We start from the raw sequence: 21,161 nt of genomic DNA on the forward strand, positions 1-21,161 counted from the left end.
TTCCTCTCATGTACATGCCTAAACATCAGGACGTTACTGTAGAAAATAAAGTTGTATACGTTTCCAGAGATGACGAAATTTCAGAAAGCACAAAGGGTGTCAAGACCCATAGTTTGCTTCATCAAATGCTTTTCTAGCTCATTTCAGTTCTTCATTCATAGTAAGCAAGTCTTTAACCCTAGCAAACTTCCTTGGGTCCTTTCGAATCAAGAAGACGATATCTTCGGCTTGTACTCGACCTTGTCTTCCAATGGACATTGCCTTGTGAGTCATCTCAGTGATGAACTCTATGACAAGGTCTTCAAGAATATCCACTGACTCAGTATACGGATTCTGGTCATCTCCAAACCCATACATCATACATCGTAATTCTTTGGAAAAAAAGTCTCTTTCTTTTACCCTGTCCACCTTCAGCACCTCCTCCAATTTCTTCATTTTCCTCCTCAAAGGTAGGATCCTCTTCCTCATCCGCCATCCGACCAGCCAACGAAACTAAACACCTCTTTCTGTTTTATTCCCATAAAAAATTTGTTGAAAAGCCAGGTGTGGTGGCACACACCTGTAATCCTAGCACTTGGGAAGCTGGGGCACGAGGATCACTGTGAGTTTGAGGCCAGGCTGGGCTACATAATAAGCAAGTTCAACGCCAGCCTGTACTACATAGCAGATCCTTTCTCTTTCTCAAAAAAAAAAAAAATAATAATAATAATAATCATTGAAAATGAATATTTATAATACTCCAGTCATGTGAGAAAACTTTTTATTTCCTGTTACAAATGGAGAAGCTAGGGTCCAAGACTTTGATTAGTATGCCTACTGCCTCTCCCTGGTATGACCATGAAGCCAAGATTTGAAAGCAGCCTTTTGACTCCACTAGTTCCTCTTAACAATGTTATGCTGCAGACAAATACATTTTATGTTTTCAATATTTTACTACAATAAACATTTAAAAAACAAAAAGGTACAATTTAACTTTGTGTACATGTTGAATACTCCCTTACTACTTCTTAATATGAGTTCAGATACTTTTTATTTTCAGTGTACTAGACAGTGAACCCAGGATTTGGGCCATGCTAGACAGGCATTATAACACTGAGCAACATCCGTAGCTCTACATTTATATGGGGTTCTTTTTTGTTTATTAATTTTAAATTTATATGTCATTTAAACAACACACTTTGCCTATGTGCCTAAAGTCTGATCTCTGCCATTCCCTACTGCTAGAACTTATCCTCCTTTGCTCTATAGGCAAAATCCACAGAGGGCCAGGGAGATGGCTCAGTGGAATAAGTGCTTCCTTGTCAAGTGCAAGGGCCTGAGTTCAATCCCTGCTTCCACCAAAAAAAAAAAAAAATCCACCATATGATGCTTGTGGATTATTATAGGATCCATTAAACAAATCTCCTCCAGCTCTTTCATTTTTCTACACTAAACTCTAATGTAAGCCTAAAACTGTTCATAAGAGTCTCTTGTTACAAAGTAAAAGCTAAAAGGATTAACTTGAGGCTATTTCAAATAAAAAAGAGTGCCTCCCACACTCAGAGATGAGAGATGTTCAGATTAAAACCCCGAGGTTCTGACAGGGATTTGCCCGGGACCATGCAGTTCACTAGAAGATTCAGATGCAGACATCAGGAAACCTGAACAAACAGGCACGCCAACCTTTGATTTTGTAAGAAAGCCAGAATTCCAACATTAATGAAAATCTTACCCTACTAGTACAGTATAAGAGCTTAGCCACTAACTAATAGCTGAGTCTCCTTTGGCCAACTAGTTTATTTAAGTATCAGGTTCCTCAACTGGAAAATGAGGTGATAATGTTTGTATTTTATAGATGTGTAGCATATAGTGTATTTGTAAAGCACTAGCAGAGTAGGTAATCAATATATGTTGGTTTTCTGACTTCTACTAAATAAGAACTTAATTTTTGCCTTTTAAACTCCTAAGTTTCATCCTCCTTAGCCTACCCCATTCTACATAAACTCTATTCACTCCTCAGGTCTTTGTAACTAGTTTTCTATAACTAAGTCAACTTCACATACTACATAGTGCTCTCAATAAAGATAAGGAAACCCTGTTTCTCTTCACCAAGGACCTGCCAAAGCAGTAATTACTAACTCTAATTACAGAGAAGATCTGGAGTCAAGCCTCTGGGTACTTAATTTAAGTCTGTGCTCTACCCTATAAAGTATAAGGCACTTCTTCGTTCCACAGTTTTTCCATTTGTAAGACTGGGGTAAAAGTTTCACTAAATTCACAGGTTAGATTGTGAGATTAAATGAGATAATGCATGTGTTTGATGTATAATAAGAATTTAACGACCCAGCGCTGGCCAAATAGCGCAGCGGATTAAAGTGCCTGCAAGCAGGTGCAGGGACTGGGGTTCGGTCCCCAGGCCTGCCATGTTGGCCCCACCCCCGAAGCACACTGAGATGGTGATTGAGACTGGGCATGGTGGCACACACCTGTAATCCCAACTCTTGGGAGGCTGTAAACAGGTGGACTGCTATGAGCCCGATATAGTAGTGAGACCCTAAACACCCTGTAGACCCCTCCAGAAAATACAAAAAAAAAAAAAAAAAAGAAAGAAAGAAAGAAAGAAAGAAAAAGAATTTAAAGACCTAAAAAATCCCTGAAGACCTGATCCAAACATTTTACTTGTAAAATGAGATAAGTGAAGCCTAGAGGGTATGCAAGCAGTCTAGGACCATGTATCACTAGCCTATGATATAGCACATACCTATTTATAAACACTGGCTCTTGTTTTCACCACTTGCTGCCACAGTGCTATACATTTATCTTTTGTACTGGGAGGAGAGAAAGAAGTCTTCAGTCCTTAATGACACATGTATCACATTGCTTGTAAAACTTAGACATTGCAGTGTGTGAAGAATCCATGGCAGCAATGAGAAGCAGTTGACTCAATGCTAGTATAATCATTTGTCCTCTTACATGAACATCCATTTTCCTGTACCACTTAGAACACCAAGGAAGGGAATGTACACTTTGGAAACCAAATTCAATTTAAGCTGCCATTCAAACTCAGATTCAGCCCTATTCCATCTGCTCAGAACTGAACAGAAGGCCAATTTGTGGCTTCTGCCAATGGACAGGCATGCATGAGCTTCAGGGCCCTGGAGTTTGACTAACCTGAGTATAGAAGGCAGATGATGCTGTGCGTGGGCTGCGGACAAACTCCATAAAGAAGGCCCCATCCTGAAGTCAGAGGAGGAAGCAGCAACAGCAGCAGCAGCAGCAGCAGCAGCAGCAGCAGCAGCAGCAGCAGCAGCAGCAGGTACAGGTGCAAGGTAGCAAGGAAATGGAGTATGTACCAGTGATTAACCATCAGAGGAAGCAGAGGTGGATGAAGAACAAGAAATAAAAACAAGGGAAGAAGAAACAAGGACACGTGAGGGAAATGGAAGGGGAATTTTTTTAAAAAGAGACAGATGATAGAGATAGGGAGGGAGGTAAGGTGGAGGACGAGAGACAGAGAGAGGGACAGAGAGAGAAGGAGGGAGAGAGGGAAGGAGAGAAGAAGGGAGGATGAAAGAGAGAGACAGAGAAGGCAGGAGAGAGGGAAGGAGAGAAGTAAGGAGGGAGGACGAGAGAGAGGAGACAGAAACAGACAGAAGAAGGGAGAGAGGGAGGGAGATAAGTAAGGAGGGAGGACAAGAGAGAGAGAGAGAGAGAGAGAGAGAGAGAGAGAGAGAGAGAGAGAGAGAGAGAGAAAGATCCACCCACCCAGGATAATACTCAAATGCAAAGCATAAGCAGGGAATTTATACCTGACCAGGCACAATATCCCAAATGCATGGGAGAAAGCACCTGGGCCAGAAGGGGTGTCCAAGCTGCTTGTGTTTCCTGACAATATGGCCTGGATGCTTTTGTCCCATATATAGCTCTGAAATGTATTTGGACCTATGTAGGGAGACAGGCCATAGGGCCACTTGGTTGGGATGGTGGAAAAAAAGAAAACAGTGGCAAATCCTGGTCTCTCACCTGCCTAGATGGCCAGCAGGCCCCTAGGAGAGAGACACTGAAGCATAAAGTTTCTTCTACCTATTACTGAACATGGCAGCCATATAGAAGTGGATTCAATCTTCTGAGCACACAGTACGTACAAAAGCAACCATAACTTCTTTACCACTGCTTGTGTAATGAAATCATAAAGAAGCTGAGAGGTTTAAAAAAAAGCACTTATTTGAGGTGCTTCCACAAACCATCCTTGCCGTCCCGCTCTATTCATATGGGATACACATGGTCATGTATGTGAAATAAAAATGGCAGAGTGGACTATTCCACAGACCCTCTGTTTCTTACAATCTGGTTACTTTTTATGCTTATCACTGCAATTCAGGAGTGGCACTTGACCAAGTTTCTTGCTTTCCTAAACTTTTTCTTCAGTTTGAAAAGTAGAACTTCGGAGTGTGCCAGCAGGGCACCTCACAGCATTTTACTTTTCCTAACCTGAATTTGGGAGTCAGCATGTAGCAATACTGACAGCTGCATTTGGACTTGCGTGTTGAACTGGAAGGAAAGTATTCTAAGCAATATATCTGGTCTACGGTGCATATTACCCTTAATGTCCGTCACTTTATAACTTCATTATTTTCAGTCCTGTTTTTGGTACCATTTTTAATCTTAAAAGATGACAATACATAGAGGTTTGGAAAAAAAGTAAAAAACAAAAAATTACTGGGTGGCATGTAGGGGACCTAGGTATCTCTTGTCCCTTCTTTGACAGAACATATACAGCAGAGGTGTCAAGGATATTGAGATTTATGTACACAGGAATAAAAACAAGAGAAAAACTCTTTCTTGGCCAACAGAATGAACAGAGGTCAGCAAATGATAGCTTGGAGGCAAGATCTGCAGAGCCACCTGGTTTTTTATTACTTATAAGTGAAGAACAATTTTTATAAGTGGTAATAGAAATAAGTATTAAAAGCCTTGTTTTGCCTCTTGAACCAAAGAGCCTGAAATACGAATTTAGGATCGCTAACCTCTGCTCTACGGAGTCTACGAACTGCCTGCAGTCTTGGTTCATAATTTGTTTCAGAGTTTAACCCCTCCATCCTAGAGATATAATTCTAATAATTTAGGAAAAGAAAATAATCAGGTATGTGATCAACTAATCATTGTAACAAGTTCATTAGCTGGATATGGTGACAAATACCTGCAATCCCAGCACTCTGGGCAGCTGAGGCAGGAGGATTGCAAGTTCAATCTCAGACAAGGAAAATCAGGGTCCTATCTCAAAATAAAATTAAAAAAAAATTATATTGACAAAAAAAATTAAAAGGGATGGAACTCATACAAAGGCCTCTGACTTGAATCCTTCCACTAAAAATAGGAAATTCATTATACCATTATTGATAATTATGATGCCCTGTAAATTATAAAAAATTATATGATGGTCAAAATCTGTCTTAGAAATCAGCCAGATGCACTGGCACACACCTGTAATCTCAGTCCTCAGGAGGCTGAAACAGGAGAATTGCCGTGAGTTTGAGGCCATCCTGAGCTACAAAGTGAGTTCACGGCCAACCTAAACTATCTAGAGACCCTATTTCAAAAAGCAGAAAAAAGTAAATTCATATCATGAAATGAAATATAATATAGAGTGTGTGTGTATGTGTGTGCATGCATATGTGTGTGTGATGCTGAGGATAAAACCAGGGCACTGGATATTCTGAGTATGCGCTCTATGCATATGCAAGCTTCTGGGTTCAATCCCAAGCATCACACACACACACACACACACACACACACACACACACACACACACACACACACATATCAGCCTTTTGAAAAATATTAATGACACAGAAAACTTTTATGACACAAAGTGAAATAAACAAATATAGGAATAATATATAATTTTGGCCACAATTTTGAGAAATAAAATACATCCACTGAATCTTTTACCTCCCAGTAGCAGAGACCAAATAAGAGACTATACAGTTAGCTTATACTATGAGATCACAACAGAATAATCTTAGATTGTGAATTTCTCAGGAAACAAATTTGAGGGTCAAGTCTACTGATCTTAAAAGACAAAAAGCCTGATCTATAGGGAGCTGGGGAGATGGCTCAGTGGACTAAGTGCTTCCCTGACAAGCACAAGTACCTGAGTTCAATCCCTAGTTCCACAAAAAAAAAAAAAAGCCTGATATATGGACTTTTCTACTGTGTATATAGTAGTTGTTATTTTTCACAAAGGCCTAAAACCTGAGGGGCTTTTGTTTGTATCCCTCACATCATAATCTTGTTTGACTATATTTCTCTGGAATCTAAGAAAACAGATAGGATTTCTATTCTCAAAGAGTTAAAAAAAAAAAAAAAAGAGTGAGTGAATGAGCCCTTCTGGAAAGTACTTCAGTAGCTTTCCACTCCTGTGTGGGAAAGCTAACAATGATGTAAAGGACAACTAGAAGGCCAGTGTCAAAACTTAAGCCAGATCTGGAGTTTGACTGTTTTATATCTGCACTTACCTATAAATCAACTTTCTTACTATGGTGAATAAAAGGGGACCCTCAAGAAAGATATAATAAATCCTTAAAAGGGTGAAAAGTAGAATTTACTCAAAGCCTTAGCATATTCAGTCCCAAACTTGAACAGCTTTCTTCTCTATCCCCCACATAGGTTTCTTAAGAATACATGGCAGCTCCCTGATGGAGGGGCCCTGTTACCTTTCGTGGGCTGTCCATGTAGGTGGGAGTCATGGCAACGCTACCGCTCTCTGCTGGCTGGGCAGAGCTCTTTCCACCATGCACAGCTGCCTGCTGTTCTCCTAGGCACCTAAAAGAAGGAAAAACACAAGACTGCTGCTTGCTCAGACCTCCCTGTAAAGGATCCACATGAAGACAACTCTGTTGTGTCATCTTTGAAACACACAAACATCTGCCTTGTTCTGTCTCAGGCCCTACATGACACTCTTAATTTTATTCATAATCTTGAACAATCATCAGTCCACCATAGTAAAATAGAAAAAGCAATTCTGGCAGGATTTGGTGCCTACATCTTACTTTAAAAGGGCAAGTGACATGGTTTGAGTGACTACCATGAATACCATTTTTTAGTCCCCTAGAAGATTTTTTTTTTTTTAGTTTTTATTAAATCTAAAGCAATGGGGCTGGAGAGATGGCCCAGTGGTCTAAAGCACCTACTTGAAACAAGCTTGGCAATGCACAGGGACCGTGGTTCAATCCCCCAGCACCACATGCCAGCCAGCCCCACCCCCTTGGGAGGATGAGACAGAAGGACTGATCCAAGTTTGAAGCCACTGTAAGTTCAAAGTTACACTGTGAATTTAAGGCTAGTCTGCAGTGCTAGCAAGATCCTGTCTCAAAAAAACAAAAGCAAACAAAAACGAAGCAAAACCACATTCCAAGGGGTAAAGAGAGGGAAAGGGAATGGGAAAAATAAAGAAGCAAGATACACCATGTACAGGTACAAATCCCTGATGATGAATGTTATCACCACATATATATAAATATATTAATGACATTTTAAAAAAGCACATTCTGAAAATTAGGGCTGTTTTAACATGGAACAAAACCTAAGTAAGGGAAATGTTAGCTTTATATATTTTGAAGGGATTTAGGTTATTCTTTCCAGCTTATACCTCTAGAATACTCAGATCCAACAGACATTATCCCATAACACAAGACAAATACAATTTTCTCATGCCATCTCATTCTACCTCATTTGAATGTACTTATGCATACCTTTTATCTTTAATTTCCAAAAGTTTTCTATGCTAAAATTAACAGTAGACTATTTTAGCTTAAATTACATTGTTTTAATATATCAATGTATTCTTATCTGGTAAATTTCAGAAGGCTCATACTATAATCCTAAATGCTTTATTATTATTATAAAATATACAGAATTGTCTCTTGGTATCTGAGGAGTTTTGGTTTTAGGACCCCCATCACAATAACATTTGCAGAAACTCAAATCTCTTTATACGACAGTATATGATTTACATAAAATTTACATATATTACCCTATATACTTTAATAAGACATTTCTAGGATACTCATAATACCAATACAATATAAATGCTATGTAAATAGTTGTTAATTCATATCGTTTAGTGCAGGGCCGGCCAAACAGCTCAGCAGACTGAAGCACCTGCAAGCAGGTGCAGGGGCCAGGAGTTTGATCCTGGGCCTGCCTCCTAGCCCTGCCCCCCAGGGCATGCTGAGATGGCAATTGAGGCTGGGCATGGTGGCACACACCTATAATCCCAGCTCTTGGAAGGCTGTAAACAGGCGGATCATTACAAATCCAATCTAGTAGTGAGACCCTGAACACCCTGTAGACCCTTCCCTAAAATAAAAGTAAAAACTATCATTTAATGAATAATGACCAAAAAAGTCTGTAGATGCTCAGTACAGATGCAATTTTTCTCCCTGTAATGTTTTTGATCTGTGAGAGGTTGATTTAACAAATATAGCACCCATAGATACAGAGGAACAACAGTGCTGGTGTGGCAGACACGGTGAGGTACTACCTAGATGCCTCAGCATGGCCTGTTGCCCTCATAGTTGAAAGCACTATCCAGGCAGCTCAGCTGCTGGTGTATGCACTGACCTCTCCAGCTGCAGAGCAGCCTAGTCTAAGCTCACATCCACTTTCTGAGATGCCCCAACAACAAATGAGCAAGAGCATGTGTGCACATGTGTGAGTGCCAAGCCTATCATGCTGGCATAACTTGGCTCATTTGTGAAGGCTGTGCTGGTTCTAGCACTCACCTAGAGCCCCCTAGACTATCAATGAGCCAGTGCTATAGCTCCGCCTCTCCCTGTGCTCATTCCTGTACCTTTCTACTCTCTCACAGGGGATGAGTCTAAAGACTCTGCTTAATAAACAGCCTGTAGGGCCAATGAGATAGCTTAGTGGCCTAAGCATCTGCTTAGGCAAGCACATTGATTCCAAGTACCACATGCCACACCAACCCTACCACCGGGTACACTGAGCCAGTGATCGAGTCCATGCATGGTGGCCCACAACTATAATCCCAGTGCTGGGAAGCTGAAAACAGGAGGATCACTACAAATTTGAGCTGTGTAGTGAGACCTTACCAAATACATAAAAATAAATAAATAAAAATAAATAAACAGCCTACATACAGACTTAACTCTTCCTCCTTGGGAACCCAACCTGCAATCTTTTTTTTTTTTTTCTTTTTGTATTTTAGGGAATGGTCTACAGGGTGTTCAGGGTCTCATTACTAGATCAAACTCATAGTGATCCACCTGTTTACAGCCTTCCAAGAGCTGGGATTACAGGAGTGAGCCACCACACCCAGTCTCAATTGCCGTCTCAGCATGCCCTGGGATCGGGATCGAACCCCAGCCCCTGCTTGCAGGCACTTTAATCCGCTGAGCTATTTGGCCAGCCCTCCAATCTGCAATCTTTCTTATCTTAAATTCTGATTTTTATTTTATTTTTTGTAATCCTAGAGATTAAACCCAGGCCCTTGTGCATAGTAGGCAAGCACTCTAACACTGAGCTATATACTCCCAGAACTAATTTTGACATTTTTGTTAACCATCATGAAGTTATCTCATATCAGGGATTAAAAATTTGTTTCTATATGAACCTGTTACTGTCATATTCTTTTTTACTTTTGAGACAAGGAACAATTACAACCTAGACTGCCTCAAATCCATGATTTTCATGCCTTAGCCTCCTAAGCACTGGGATTACAGATGAATGCCACTTAATTTTTTTTAATGATAAAAATTCAAACATATAAAAATAAAGAAAATAAGATAAGAAACCCTACATACCCAGCCACTAAAATTATATGCTTACAGACAATCTTGTTTCATCTACAGCCCTTATCTACTCACACCAATCATTTTAAAGCAAAGCACATGATATCGTCTTACCCATAAACACCACAATAGCTCTAAAAGAAAAACTTTCAGGGTTAGGGATGTATCTCAGTGGCACAGCACCTGCCTGGCAAGTACAAGGTCCTGAGTCCAACTTCTGATACAAAAAAAAAAAAAAAAAGGCGGGGGGGGGGGGGGGGGGGGGGGAGAAAAGGCTCTTTAAAACCAGTTTATGTATTTTAGTAGAGGGAAAATTTTTGTATCATTTATCTCCTCCAATGACTCAAAGGAAAAAGAAATTTATATTTTGTTTGTCCAAACAAGATTCTACTAAGGTTCTTTCGTTTCAATTAAGTCACCTGTCTTAATTGTTTTTTAAGGCATAAACCCCTCTCATCGCTCCTATCTTTGCAACTTATTTACTGAAGCTTTCTTCCAGTCTGAGCAGAAAGAGGCTCCTTGGTGCATACTGAATGGATGACTCACTGCAAATTAAAATAAGATTCCTTCACCCCCCCAGTTTCACACCCCTCCCAGCAACATATGTTCCTTGTTCTCTTTTCCAGTGGGAGAAGTCTACCATTTGTTCCACAGAGAACCTAGCAGGTAGAACTGTGGGGTCCTTCCTGGGTCCAATAAAGATATTTTGGGCAGATGACACAGTGCCCTCAGTAATGAGCCCAATCAGCCCCTGCTTTCCTTCTCTTATTTGCTCTCCCTTGGATACCCTGCTGTGTTCATGTTATTCTTTACATCCCTTCTTTTCTATTAATTTTCATCCTCATCCATCCTTTGCCTCCAAGCACCTATCCATCAAGCCTTCCTATACATGGGGCTTATCTCTGCAAAAATAAAAAAATTTTAAAAAAGTCACTTCTCCCAACTGGATATTTGATGATGTTAAAAAATTCCTGTAATTTTTTAGATAGACTATAATATTATACTTTGATTTTTTTTTTTTTTTTTTTTTGGGGCACTCAGTATTCGGAAGGCAGAGAGGCAGGAGTACTGTCTCAAGTTTGAGGACAGCCTGGACTACACAGAGACACTGTCTCAAAACAACAACAAAAAGCTCAGCATGGTGGCACCTATCTATAATCCCAGCATTCAGGAGCTAAAGCAAAAGGATTACTGGGAGTTTGAGGCTAGCCTGGGCTACACAGTGAGTCACTGAGTTCAAGGTTAGCCTGCACTCCAAAGCAAGACCCTGTCCCCATCCCCTCCAAAAAAGACATCATTCAGATATACATGCTAAAATATACAAATGAAGGGATATACTATCTGGAATTTGAGAAAATACAAGAGAACCTGAGTAGAATATAAATGAAACAAGACTGAGTTAATGATGACTGAAGCTCAGTAATGGGTAAACAGGACTACTAGTCTGTCTACTTTTTCTCATCTGTGTGAAATTTTCCATTAAAACATTTTTTTTTTTTTTAATTTGCAAAGGATTCCTCCTGCTATGCGACTGTGTAAGCATGGTCTGGCATCCAGCTTCCCACGCTGTCTTTCCAACTGCACCTCCCACCATACCTCATGCTCTTTCTCTTGTCCATGTTGCTTTCTGAAAGTCTAACGTATACAGATTCCTGCTGGGTGTAGCACAGAATCTCATACTAGAGAGACAAACTTCTAGTCTCCCCTAACACCCTTTTAGTTTGCAACTAATATCCCCTCAAAGCCTCATGTGGTCATAGGTGGGGCTCTTTGGACCTGGCTCCATCTAGAATGTGAGATGCTGGAATAAGGATGTGATGCTTAGACTAAGGATACCCCACCCTGAGTACGTGTACTAGCAGGTAACCTAGATGAAACATAAAGGCGGGCTTTGTTGCTGCTGCTGCTTCTGTTGCCTTCTGCCTGCCCTGCTCTGAAATGAACTATTTTTCCCTTGCAGTGCCCCTCTACCATGCCACCCTGTCTTGAAGCCAGCTGACTACAGACTGAAACCTTTACAAACTGAGCTGTAATAAATCTGTCTTCCTTGAAATTTGGGTGTTAGGTATGTTATCTTAGCAATGAGTAAAGTAACTAAGACAGGTTGTAATTGTAGCCTTGTTGGCTTATTTCATGTCATTCTACATTTTGCTGGTTATTAGGCTGACTTTGTTTTTCTTTTTTGTTCTTCCTCTCCCCCTCTCCCCCCACCAATACTAGGGATTAGAGCCTTTGCAGTGAACTATTTTTTTCTATTTTGAGACAGGGTCTCACCAAGTCACTAAGTTGCCTAGGCTGGACTCAAACATTTAATCCCCCTGCCTTAGCCTCCCAGAGTGCTGAGATTACAGATGTGCACAACTATACCCAACTCCTGGATTTCTCTCCATGTAAATAAACATTTTCCTAATTATAAGCTCCTAGCAGATGGAAATTTTATTTCACACTGCTCACGGAGTCAGACAATGAAAGCCCTCAGGACCTACAGGATGGAGACACTGCCCTCTCAAACAGGCACTTACTTCTGACTTGCCTCCATCTCCAGCAAGGCAGACAGAGCTGAGGTTCCCTTCTTCCCAACAGGGGGGCCTGCCGACTCCAGGGTGTGTGTGGAGATGGGCCCGGTCATCTGCAAGCCTTTCATAGCAGTCCCTTTCTACACCGGAGAAGAGAGGAAATGAATTAGCCCAACCTAGCTCTCTCAATGCACACCACTCAAACTCAAGCCCAGGCTGCTGAATCTTCATGCCCTTGGAAGCCCTATTAACACAGTGAGGGAACACAGGTTGTGAATGTAGTGCAGAAGAAACTGAGGCTCAGAGAGCTTAAGCAATTTACTCCAAATCTCACTGGAGCTGGAATGTACACTCCAGTTGTCTCATTTCAAAATCAAAGCTCTTTCTCTCAGAAATGTTCCCAATCATAAGTGCTGCTGCATACAAAAAGCAGCTGGCATGGAACAATATTGAACTTGAGATTAAAAACAAAAAAATAAAAACAGGCTGACAACAATACTATCAGGCAACTGAAAAGAATTAACTACTGATACATAAAACAACTTGGATGAATCCAAAGCATGATTGTGTGTGGAAGCAGCAGCCTCAAAAGGTATCATATTATATGATTTCATTTATATGACTTTTATGAAAGAAAAAAGTATTATGATGGGCAGTTGTTGCTGAAGGATAGAAATGGCGAAGAATATGATTGCCAAAGGTAAAATAATGGCACTCCCTTTGAGGTGAAGTTTCTTTGAGGAATAGTTCCTATTCTGTATCCTGATTATCATAGTGGTTGAATGAATCTATACATTTATTAAAATTTAGATACTTGCTAGGTATCTGATTTAATTTTTTAAATTTAGATACTTGTCTACATGTACATATGCACATACTTACATACATACACATAAACATAGGTCATGTATACTGCATGCTAATTTAAACAAAACAATTCTGAGTCCTAGATTTGCCCTTTATTAGCTGGGTTGCCTCAGACATCCCATAACGCCCACAACTTCCATTTCCCACTTAGTAGTATGTGACTGAGATAAAGGGCAACAGTGCTGGAAACTCCACAAGTGGTATGAGCAAGGAGGGATTGCAGCTATTAGCCTCCTGAGAGTTTCTACTCAGCAATTCAACACATCATAAGCAACCATGCTCAACAGTTGGCCCTACTCAGGGAAGCACAAAAAGGCTCTGTGTCCTCAGACAGAGAATAGGGTTCAAGCCATGGTCACCTCCTTCACCTGTCTGCAGCCCACCCTCCCTCCTTCACCTCGCAGCAGAGAGGAATACACTGTTTGGGATTTAAGACAAATTTTGAGCAGTTGTGGGGTAAACAAACTGATTAGAGGATCCTGAGAGAGGAAAAGGAAGATTCTGTATTCCAACCGAACACAGTCCTCTAGAAGCACCAGATGCTCCAGGAGTCCGTACCCGCATCATGCGATCTGAACGATGCCGCCTGCGGATCCTGTTCAAGCCCTCTACAAAACGGATAAAGCCATCCAAGAGCTGCCACTCATCCTCGTCTGCACGGGGTCTGTCCCCATAGATGTCGCAGTGTGCCTCTCCCTCTGTGATGCGCTTGGTGGCAGTGACGCAGGCTGGCAGCAGCAGGAAGCGAGTCCTCCAGAACTTCAGAGACTCAATTAAGCTATAGAAAGCCAATGAGGAAAAGATAATCAGAGTACTCTCAGCAAATTCTCTCTGGAGTTGGTGTATGAGGGTCCATCTCCCAGGAGTACATGTTCATCTGATGCTATAACTCATGGTTTTGTTTAAAAACACAAGCTTGGAAGACAGTGGAAGTCACTTTTGCTCTAATCCTAAGATGTCAAGATGTTTCTAAGTATCCAAGTCCAGTTAAGTGGTGGCTGGACACCATCACAATCATAAATCATACATAAAAGGCAAAAATTAAAAATGAGACACCATGGTGGTGCACGCCTATAATCCCAACACTTGGGAAGCTAAGGCAGGAGGACAGCCATGAATGAGTTCAAGGCTAGCCTGGCTACATAGTAAGTTCAAAGTCAGCCTAACCTACATAGAGACACCAGAGAGATACCAGCCAGGTAGACAAGAAAATGGTAAGAACATGATTGACACTAACATTTGTATCAAAAAGCACAGCATCACTAGGTTGGTTTTTTTTCTCCAATTGAGTAAAATACATATAACAAAATGTACCACTTTAACTACTTTCAAGAGATATTAAGTGTTCAAATCACTACGTTACCATCACCATTATCCATCTCATCACTATTTTTAATTCATGTATGTGCTTTGCTCTTTTTATTTTATTTTTTTTTTCTGGAAGACAAAACAGATATGTTGACTTTGGAAAAAAGGACAGAAGTACTAAAATACCCATATATCCAAGGCAACAAGAACAAAAAGTCAAAGCCTTCATTCTGACCTGAAATCCTCAGAACCTGCAGAACAAATATATTGGTCTAAGTAATTCCACTTGTATTCCTCCAGCCGCTCATGGGAGAATTCTACCCAACAAGAGACAAACTCTGAGTCTGAATGGGAAGGGCAGAGACTGTAGGTATAATGGATCTGAGCAGATTCATATGGGTATCTGAAAAATAAAGAGCATATCTACATGTTCAAAGAGAACACACACACACACACACACACACACACACACACACGTACTTTTTCTCTTTCTTTACTGTCTCAGAGCACTTGTAAAGTACTATCCTTGTTATTCTACTCTCAACTATGGTAACTAGCTCATTCCAGAGGACTGAAATGGAAATTCTATCTTCTTAAACCTTTTTATTCTTTCCTGCTCTTATTTTTAATTTTAATTAGCTTCATATGAATCATACTAAACATCATAAGCTGAATTAAATTCCTTTTAGAAATAGGTGAGTTATAACCCTAAAATAACCTCTGAATTACCTTAAAACAAAACACATACTCCAAAGGAAAACCACCCACTCAACTTCCCTGGTTTAAACTTTGTACTGTACACATAATTTAGTTTGCAGATACAATTCAAGATGGTAGTTGAAGACCTTAATGATCAAAGGATTTACTTGGGAAGGTACCGCGTCACTGTGATCATTTTGTCCTTCAGAGTCACTTTGTGGAAAGTTCTGCCCATACTCAGCCAATACTGGTCCTCTTCCTCAGGGCGGTTTCGAGACACAAGGCCTAACAGAGAAAATAGTAAGAACTTCCATCTAATTGAGGCTCATTTCCACAATAGAAAAATGTATCTCTCTCATACAGATATAGAAAAGGAAAAATAGAAGAGATATCATTTAGGAGGCTACTTCATGGAAGAAAGTTATTTCTGATTTTAAAAAAAAAGAGTCTAGAAGTTGGCAGATTTGATGCCAGTAATCCCAGCATTCCGGAGGCTGAGTCAGGACTGCCATGAGTCTGATGACAGCCTAGGGTACCTAAACTCAAGTATCACCTCCTCAAGGAAGCTGTCCCTGGCCCTCCAGACCTGACTGGGTCACATCCTTGACTTTTCTCTCACAGTATTTATCATGACATGTAGGAGTTTTTCTGGTGATAAAAGGGACTGAAGCCAGGGCTTTTGCAACTGAGCTACACCCTCAGCCTTTTTAAATTTTATCTTATTTGTTTTGTATTAGATAAGGTTTCACTAAATTGCTAAGTTCCCCAGGTTGGGCTTCAACTTGCAACAGTACTAGGACTACAGGACAACATGTAGTTTTTTATAGTTTCATTAGTGTTATTTTCCCAAGTTGGACAACAAATACCCTCTCAAAGTAGAAACTTCAAAAGACACTGCAGAATGAGTGAATGGATATTTGCTGATCCATGCTGCCATAGTCCAGGCACTGTCGTTCGACTATGGATGATGAGCTAAGCACTGAGACACATGCCTGAAACACCAGCTGCTCAGAAGGCTGAGGGATGAGGATGCAAGTTCAAGACCAGTCTGGGCAACTCAGCAACACTATCTCAAAATAACTCTAAAAGGGGGAAAGAGGCATGAGGGACATGGCAGTGGAAATGTAGCTCAGGGATAAAGTACTTGTCTAGGATGCCTAATAAGGTCCAAGATCTTATCCCTAGCACAAAATAAACAAACATATAAATAAATGAATAAATAAATAAAATCTGAAACAGTCTTAGCACTGAAAAAAGGTTAATATTCAATAGCGTCTGGAATATGAACAAATATCTCAAGGAGATTTCAAAGAAAATACACAGGAAGACCAAAGCCTCACCTGTAAACAAGCCTAGTCCAGAAGACCACTAAGCTCCTCCTAATAGGTCTTCACTTCTTTGATTCTCTGGCCAGAGGAGCAGTAACAGAGCCAAAGATGATCTGAGGCTTTGCACTGAGTGCTTAAGAGAGTGGCAGTCTCATTAGCAAAAGGGAGGAAGCAAAAGCCTAAGATAGCTTATTGATTGTTCTAGGAAGTGATTACTGTTTTCTGATTCTAAGCACCCACATTTAATTCCTTTTGTTACACTTATTTTAGAAGAGCTCTGCCCAGACTGGCTTTTATTCAGTTAGTGTCAACCACTAATTTTTTGTTACTTATTAGCTTCTTCCATCACAGATGACCCATTATTGCTTCAAGTAAGTCAGTCACCAAGTTTCAATGATAAAAGGAAAAGATGAAACCAGGATAGGATTAAAAAAAGAAGTGTAATGCTGGGTATGGTGGTGCACATCTGGTGGTGCACACCTGTAATCCCAGCACTTGGGAAGCTGAAGCAGGAAGATCTCTAAGAGTTCAAGGCCAGCTTGCATTACATGGTGAGTTCAAGACCAGCCTGAACTACAGGAAATCCTGTCTCAAAAAAAACTGTAAAATTCAGGATAAAATAGCATCTGAGAACATGCTGTACAACAGATACTACTCTAGAAACAAATATTCATAAATATTCATTTCTAGGTTTAGAATATTCAATATACTTGAATGATTCAGTAACAGCTATTCCTAGGTATTGTCCAAGTCAGGGTCTACCATTCCTGAACCTGATTATAACCTCTCCCTTAAGAACAGTTGTAAATTAAAGAAAATGTTGAAGATAAATTTGCACCTTATTCATCACACAAAGGAAAAAAGGAACTTTTTATGTTGAAAAGGATCCCTCCTAAATTTATCTATTCTCTACCCTCTCTTAAAACCTACTCAAATTTAGTGGAAAAAAAACATAAAGAGAAATACTCACCTCGGCTATAGAGTGGGCTGCTGCTCAGTGGGGGCGGGACAGCTGGGTTGGGTTTCTGGGCCTTGGGTTGCACTATGATTTGGTATCCTTGCATGAGACGCTGGCAAATGAACTCTTCAAACACCTGCTGAGCTGTCATTTGCACACCTTCCTCATCCCTCCTGAGAAACAATTTCTCACATGAGTATGTTTGACCTGGGGCACTGACACTTCGGCTTCCATAGTGCCATGTTCTCCCCCTAATAATTTGTAAGCCAACTTTTGGAGAAATAACTAGTTTAAAGAGGTTGAAAAGGGCTGGCAAGATAGCTAAGCAGACTAAGTACCTGCTTAAGCAAGTATAGGGACCAAGGTTCAAGCCCCCCCACTTCCCAGCACTGAGCTGGCCAATAAAACTGGGCGTGGTGGTACAGCCTGTAATCCCTGAGGAAGCTGAAAACAGGAGGAGCACTATGAGTCTGAGTTGCATAGAGAGACCATATACCAAATACACAAAAATAAATAGACAAAGAAGACGGGTAATAGCCAATGCTCAAATGAATGATCTTTAAAAAGATCAGATTTAGTGTGTTCAAAAAAATTACAATAGAAAATATGAGAATTACCAATGGGGAGAAATTGTCATTACCAACAAAATTGAAAAAAAAAAAAAAAAAAAAAAAGAGGGAGCTGGGGAGATGGCTCAGTGGAATAAGCACTTCCCTGGCAAGTGCAAGGGCCTGAGTTCAACCCCTGGTTCTGCAAAAAAAAAAAAAAAAAAAAGAGCTGGGCATGTTGGCACATGCTTGTAATAACAGAACTAAGGAGGCTGAGACAGGAGGATTACACTGAACTCAATGCCAGCCTGCACTACATAACAAGATCCTGTCTCCAGAAAAAAACAATAATTCTTGTATCATAAAATTTCTCAAATAAAAAAAAAAAAAAAAGAGGCAAGAAGATTGTGAGTTCAAGCCTGGCCTGAAAACTTAATGATTTAGCAAGACTCTGTTCCAAAGTTTAAAAATGTAAAAAGGGCTCAGGACATAGCTCAGTGTGAGGGCCCTGAGTTCAATCCCCAACACAGGGGGAAAAAAAAGACACAGGTTTGAGAGTTCAGTGTCATGATACGTATGTTTAAACCACCCAGAACCCTTGAAGGCAAAGTTGAAGAGCTCTCTGTTTGCACCAACCTGTCCATGTCTGCTTCTGGAAGGAGATCATAGCAGCCCTCTGTGTAGTCGTTCTGAAGGCCCTGACGGTCAGGGAAGTAGTCGGTGGTGAGGGGGAGGCACGCCGGAGTAGTGAGAGACTTCCAGTCCACTCCAACTGTGCAACAGAAGCCTGGCACTACAGGGGGAGCAGACAGTGTCAGGACTGCCTCGCATAACACGGCGAAAAGGTATGCGCAATCACCACAGCAGGTTTAGGACATGGTGGTTGTGAGGGGGAAAGGGAAGGGGGTAGGGAGTTCAAGGTAAAAGGTGGTAAAATTTCCAGGATAGGGAAGAGGAAGAAAGGGGGTGGGGGAAGGGAGAAAGAGAGAGAGAAACAGAGTTTGTTAGACAGTGCAGTGCACATGCTTATCCCATCCCATCAGGCAAATGGGATTCACAGCTGATATTTTTCATTTTCTGCTGATCATGAGCTACAGCGGCAATGCCGATGAGGTTACTGCAGGGCAGGCAGGGTTACATGTCAAAGCAAATCAACATTCCGAGAGCAGGCCAGAAGCTCAGACTGGAGCCTTTCCTGAGGACTGAAGAGAGGCTGGGTAGGGAAAGAGAAGCTCACCCTGATTTGGGAGCAAAATAGCACATAGGAGCAGAAATGAGCAGTATCTTTAGAATCATAAAAATTAATAGATTCTAAAGGGAGAAGGCAAAATCAAGGAAGGATGACAGAGAAAGTACAGGGCTGGACCTCTACAGAGAGTTTGACAATCTAAAAAGAAATTACAATTAATCAAGTGGCTGCTATACCTTTGAGTCTGCCTGGAATTATCTGCTCTTTGGATTAAAATAGGGCTGTCAGCCTTGGTAGTGGAGGGTAGTCCTGAGCATTGTCTGATAGTGAATGGCATCAACAAGACTCTACCACCTGATGCCAGTGGCACCCTCTAGTGAAAACCAGAAATGTTTGCAGATATGGCCACCAAGTCCCCTGCAGAGCAAAATCATACTCAGCCAAGAATTCTACCCAGCTGAATTAAAAAGCAGGAAGACAGCTCTATGGTTTGAATGTGATTTGTTCTCAAAAGTTCATGTGCTGGAGATTTGGTGCTCAGGTGGGGGAATACGAGAAGTGTGGATTAAAAGGTGAAGCCAGAGGGGGATTATTGTGGACGGTGTCCTCGGCAAGCAATTAAGAGAGTTCTGTGCCTTCTTTTTTTTTTTTTTTTTTTTTTTTTTATTTTGTTTTTTTTTTTTTTTTTTTTTTTTTTTTTTTTTTTTTTTTTTTTTTTCTGGCAGAACCAGGGATTGAACTCAGACCCTTGCACTTGCCAGGGAAGCACTTATTCCACTGATCCATCTCCCCGGCTCCCTTCTTGTGGGATTCCGGAGGTAGTTCTTGGTAGACTGGCCCCTCCCTATGCTTTCACTGTTCCTGTGCTTTCTCCTTCCCCCATGCTCTGCATCATGATGCCATCTACTACCATGAAGGACAGCCAGGGGCACTCTTGCCAGACAGGGTACCATACTAGGAATTTCAGCCTCCCAAACTCTGAACTAAGTAACATTTGGTAAGATGACTCCATTTCTAAGAGGGGGGGAAATGGTGTGTAATGCACATGTACCACCTCCTCATGATGAATGTAATCATTATGTACTGCAAACATGTACAAATAAAAAAATTACTCCACTTTAGGAATTTTAATTATCTTATGACTATATTAATAAGACAGACCAAAACAGGCATCTATATAAGTAAAGATTATTTTAACCTTTAAGTAAAGATTTAAGTGGAGATTATGAGGAAACAAACTTTGCCTTAGTCCTGCTGAGATATTCACTTACATCTGCACAGTGATATTCAGCTTACACCCTGATGTAGGCCCTAGTGCCCCCTCAGCACTCAACACTGCCCTCAAATTTCTTTCATGTGAATGAAGACTTGAGTACAAACACAAGGCAGTGAGAAGATGCCTCACACAGTGCTACTAATTTAGATGATTTAACTGGCAACAGGCCTAACTCCATGATCTACACGGGTCTTATAAACCCATTAATATGTCAGGATTAATATGCAGCCCCAAACAGTACTGTTTCTCCAGTTTCTCCATATAGTAGATGGGATGCCGAACTTGTTCCTACTTCCTAGATAGAAAAAGAAAAACTCAATCAAAGCCATAGTGGAGACGCCAAGAATAGTAGTAGGCTATATCTTTATGTATTTTTAGATCACAGCTCAGTGTGGCCAAGGGGTGGGGCCAGCATGGTAAGTTGGAGATGGCAATTGCAACTGGGTGTGGAGGCACATGCTTGTAATCCCAGCTCTTTGGGAGGCTGTAAACAGACAGATCACGACAAGACCCTGACACTCTGTAGACCCTTCCCTAAAAAATACAAAAAAAAAAAAAAAAAAAAGGAAAAGAAAAAAAAAAGGAAAGAAAAAAGAAAACAAAGATTGCATGATGAAATCAGCTCCAGGACGACAGGGGGCCACGGGATCCTGAACAGACCCAGAGCACAGGCCCTGG

General features: G+C 40.8%; 1 protein-coding gene and 1 pseudogene across 5 annotated transcripts in view; both read right to left on the reverse strand.

Moving 5' to 3' along the window:
• Nucleotides 1–21,161, reverse strand: part of Depdc5 (DEP domain containing 5) — a 156,635-nt gene that overhangs the window by 36,752 nt on the left and 98,722 nt on the right. For 2 of the 5 annotated variants that reach the window (XM_023705867.1, XM_023705869.1), the window contains exons 25-32: nucleotides 18,655–18,838; nucleotides 17,483–17,643; nucleotides 15,352–15,469; nucleotides 14,721–14,888; nucleotides 13,736–13,955; nucleotides 12,317–12,450; nucleotides 6,696–6,804; nucleotides 3,151–3,216 (exon numbers count right to left, since the gene is read on the reverse strand). In XM_023705867.1, the coding sequence (XP_023561635.1) occupies nucleotides 3,151–3,216; nucleotides 6,696–6,804; nucleotides 12,317–12,450; nucleotides 13,736–13,955; nucleotides 14,721–14,888; nucleotides 15,352–15,469; nucleotides 17,483–17,643; nucleotides 18,655–18,838 (1,160 nt within the window). The remainder of the gene's footprint in view (nucleotides 1–3,150; nucleotides 3,217–6,695; nucleotides 6,805–12,316; nucleotides 12,451–13,735; nucleotides 13,956–14,720; nucleotides 14,889–15,351; nucleotides 15,470–17,482; nucleotides 17,644–18,654; nucleotides 18,839–21,161) is intronic. The other 3 variants (XM_023705868.1, XM_023705870.1, XM_004645501.2) reach the window with 3 other exon arrangements.
• Nucleotides 44–475, reverse strand: LOC101570778 (annotated as a pseudogene).

The sequence above is a fragment of the Octodon degus genome, unplaced genomic scaffold (assembly GCF_000260255.1).
Source record: "Octodon degus isolate 3935 unplaced genomic scaffold, OctDeg1.0 scaffold00230, whole genome shotgun sequence".
NCBI classification, from domain to species: Eukaryota; Metazoa; Chordata; class Mammalia; order Rodentia; family Octodontidae; genus Octodon; species Octodon degus.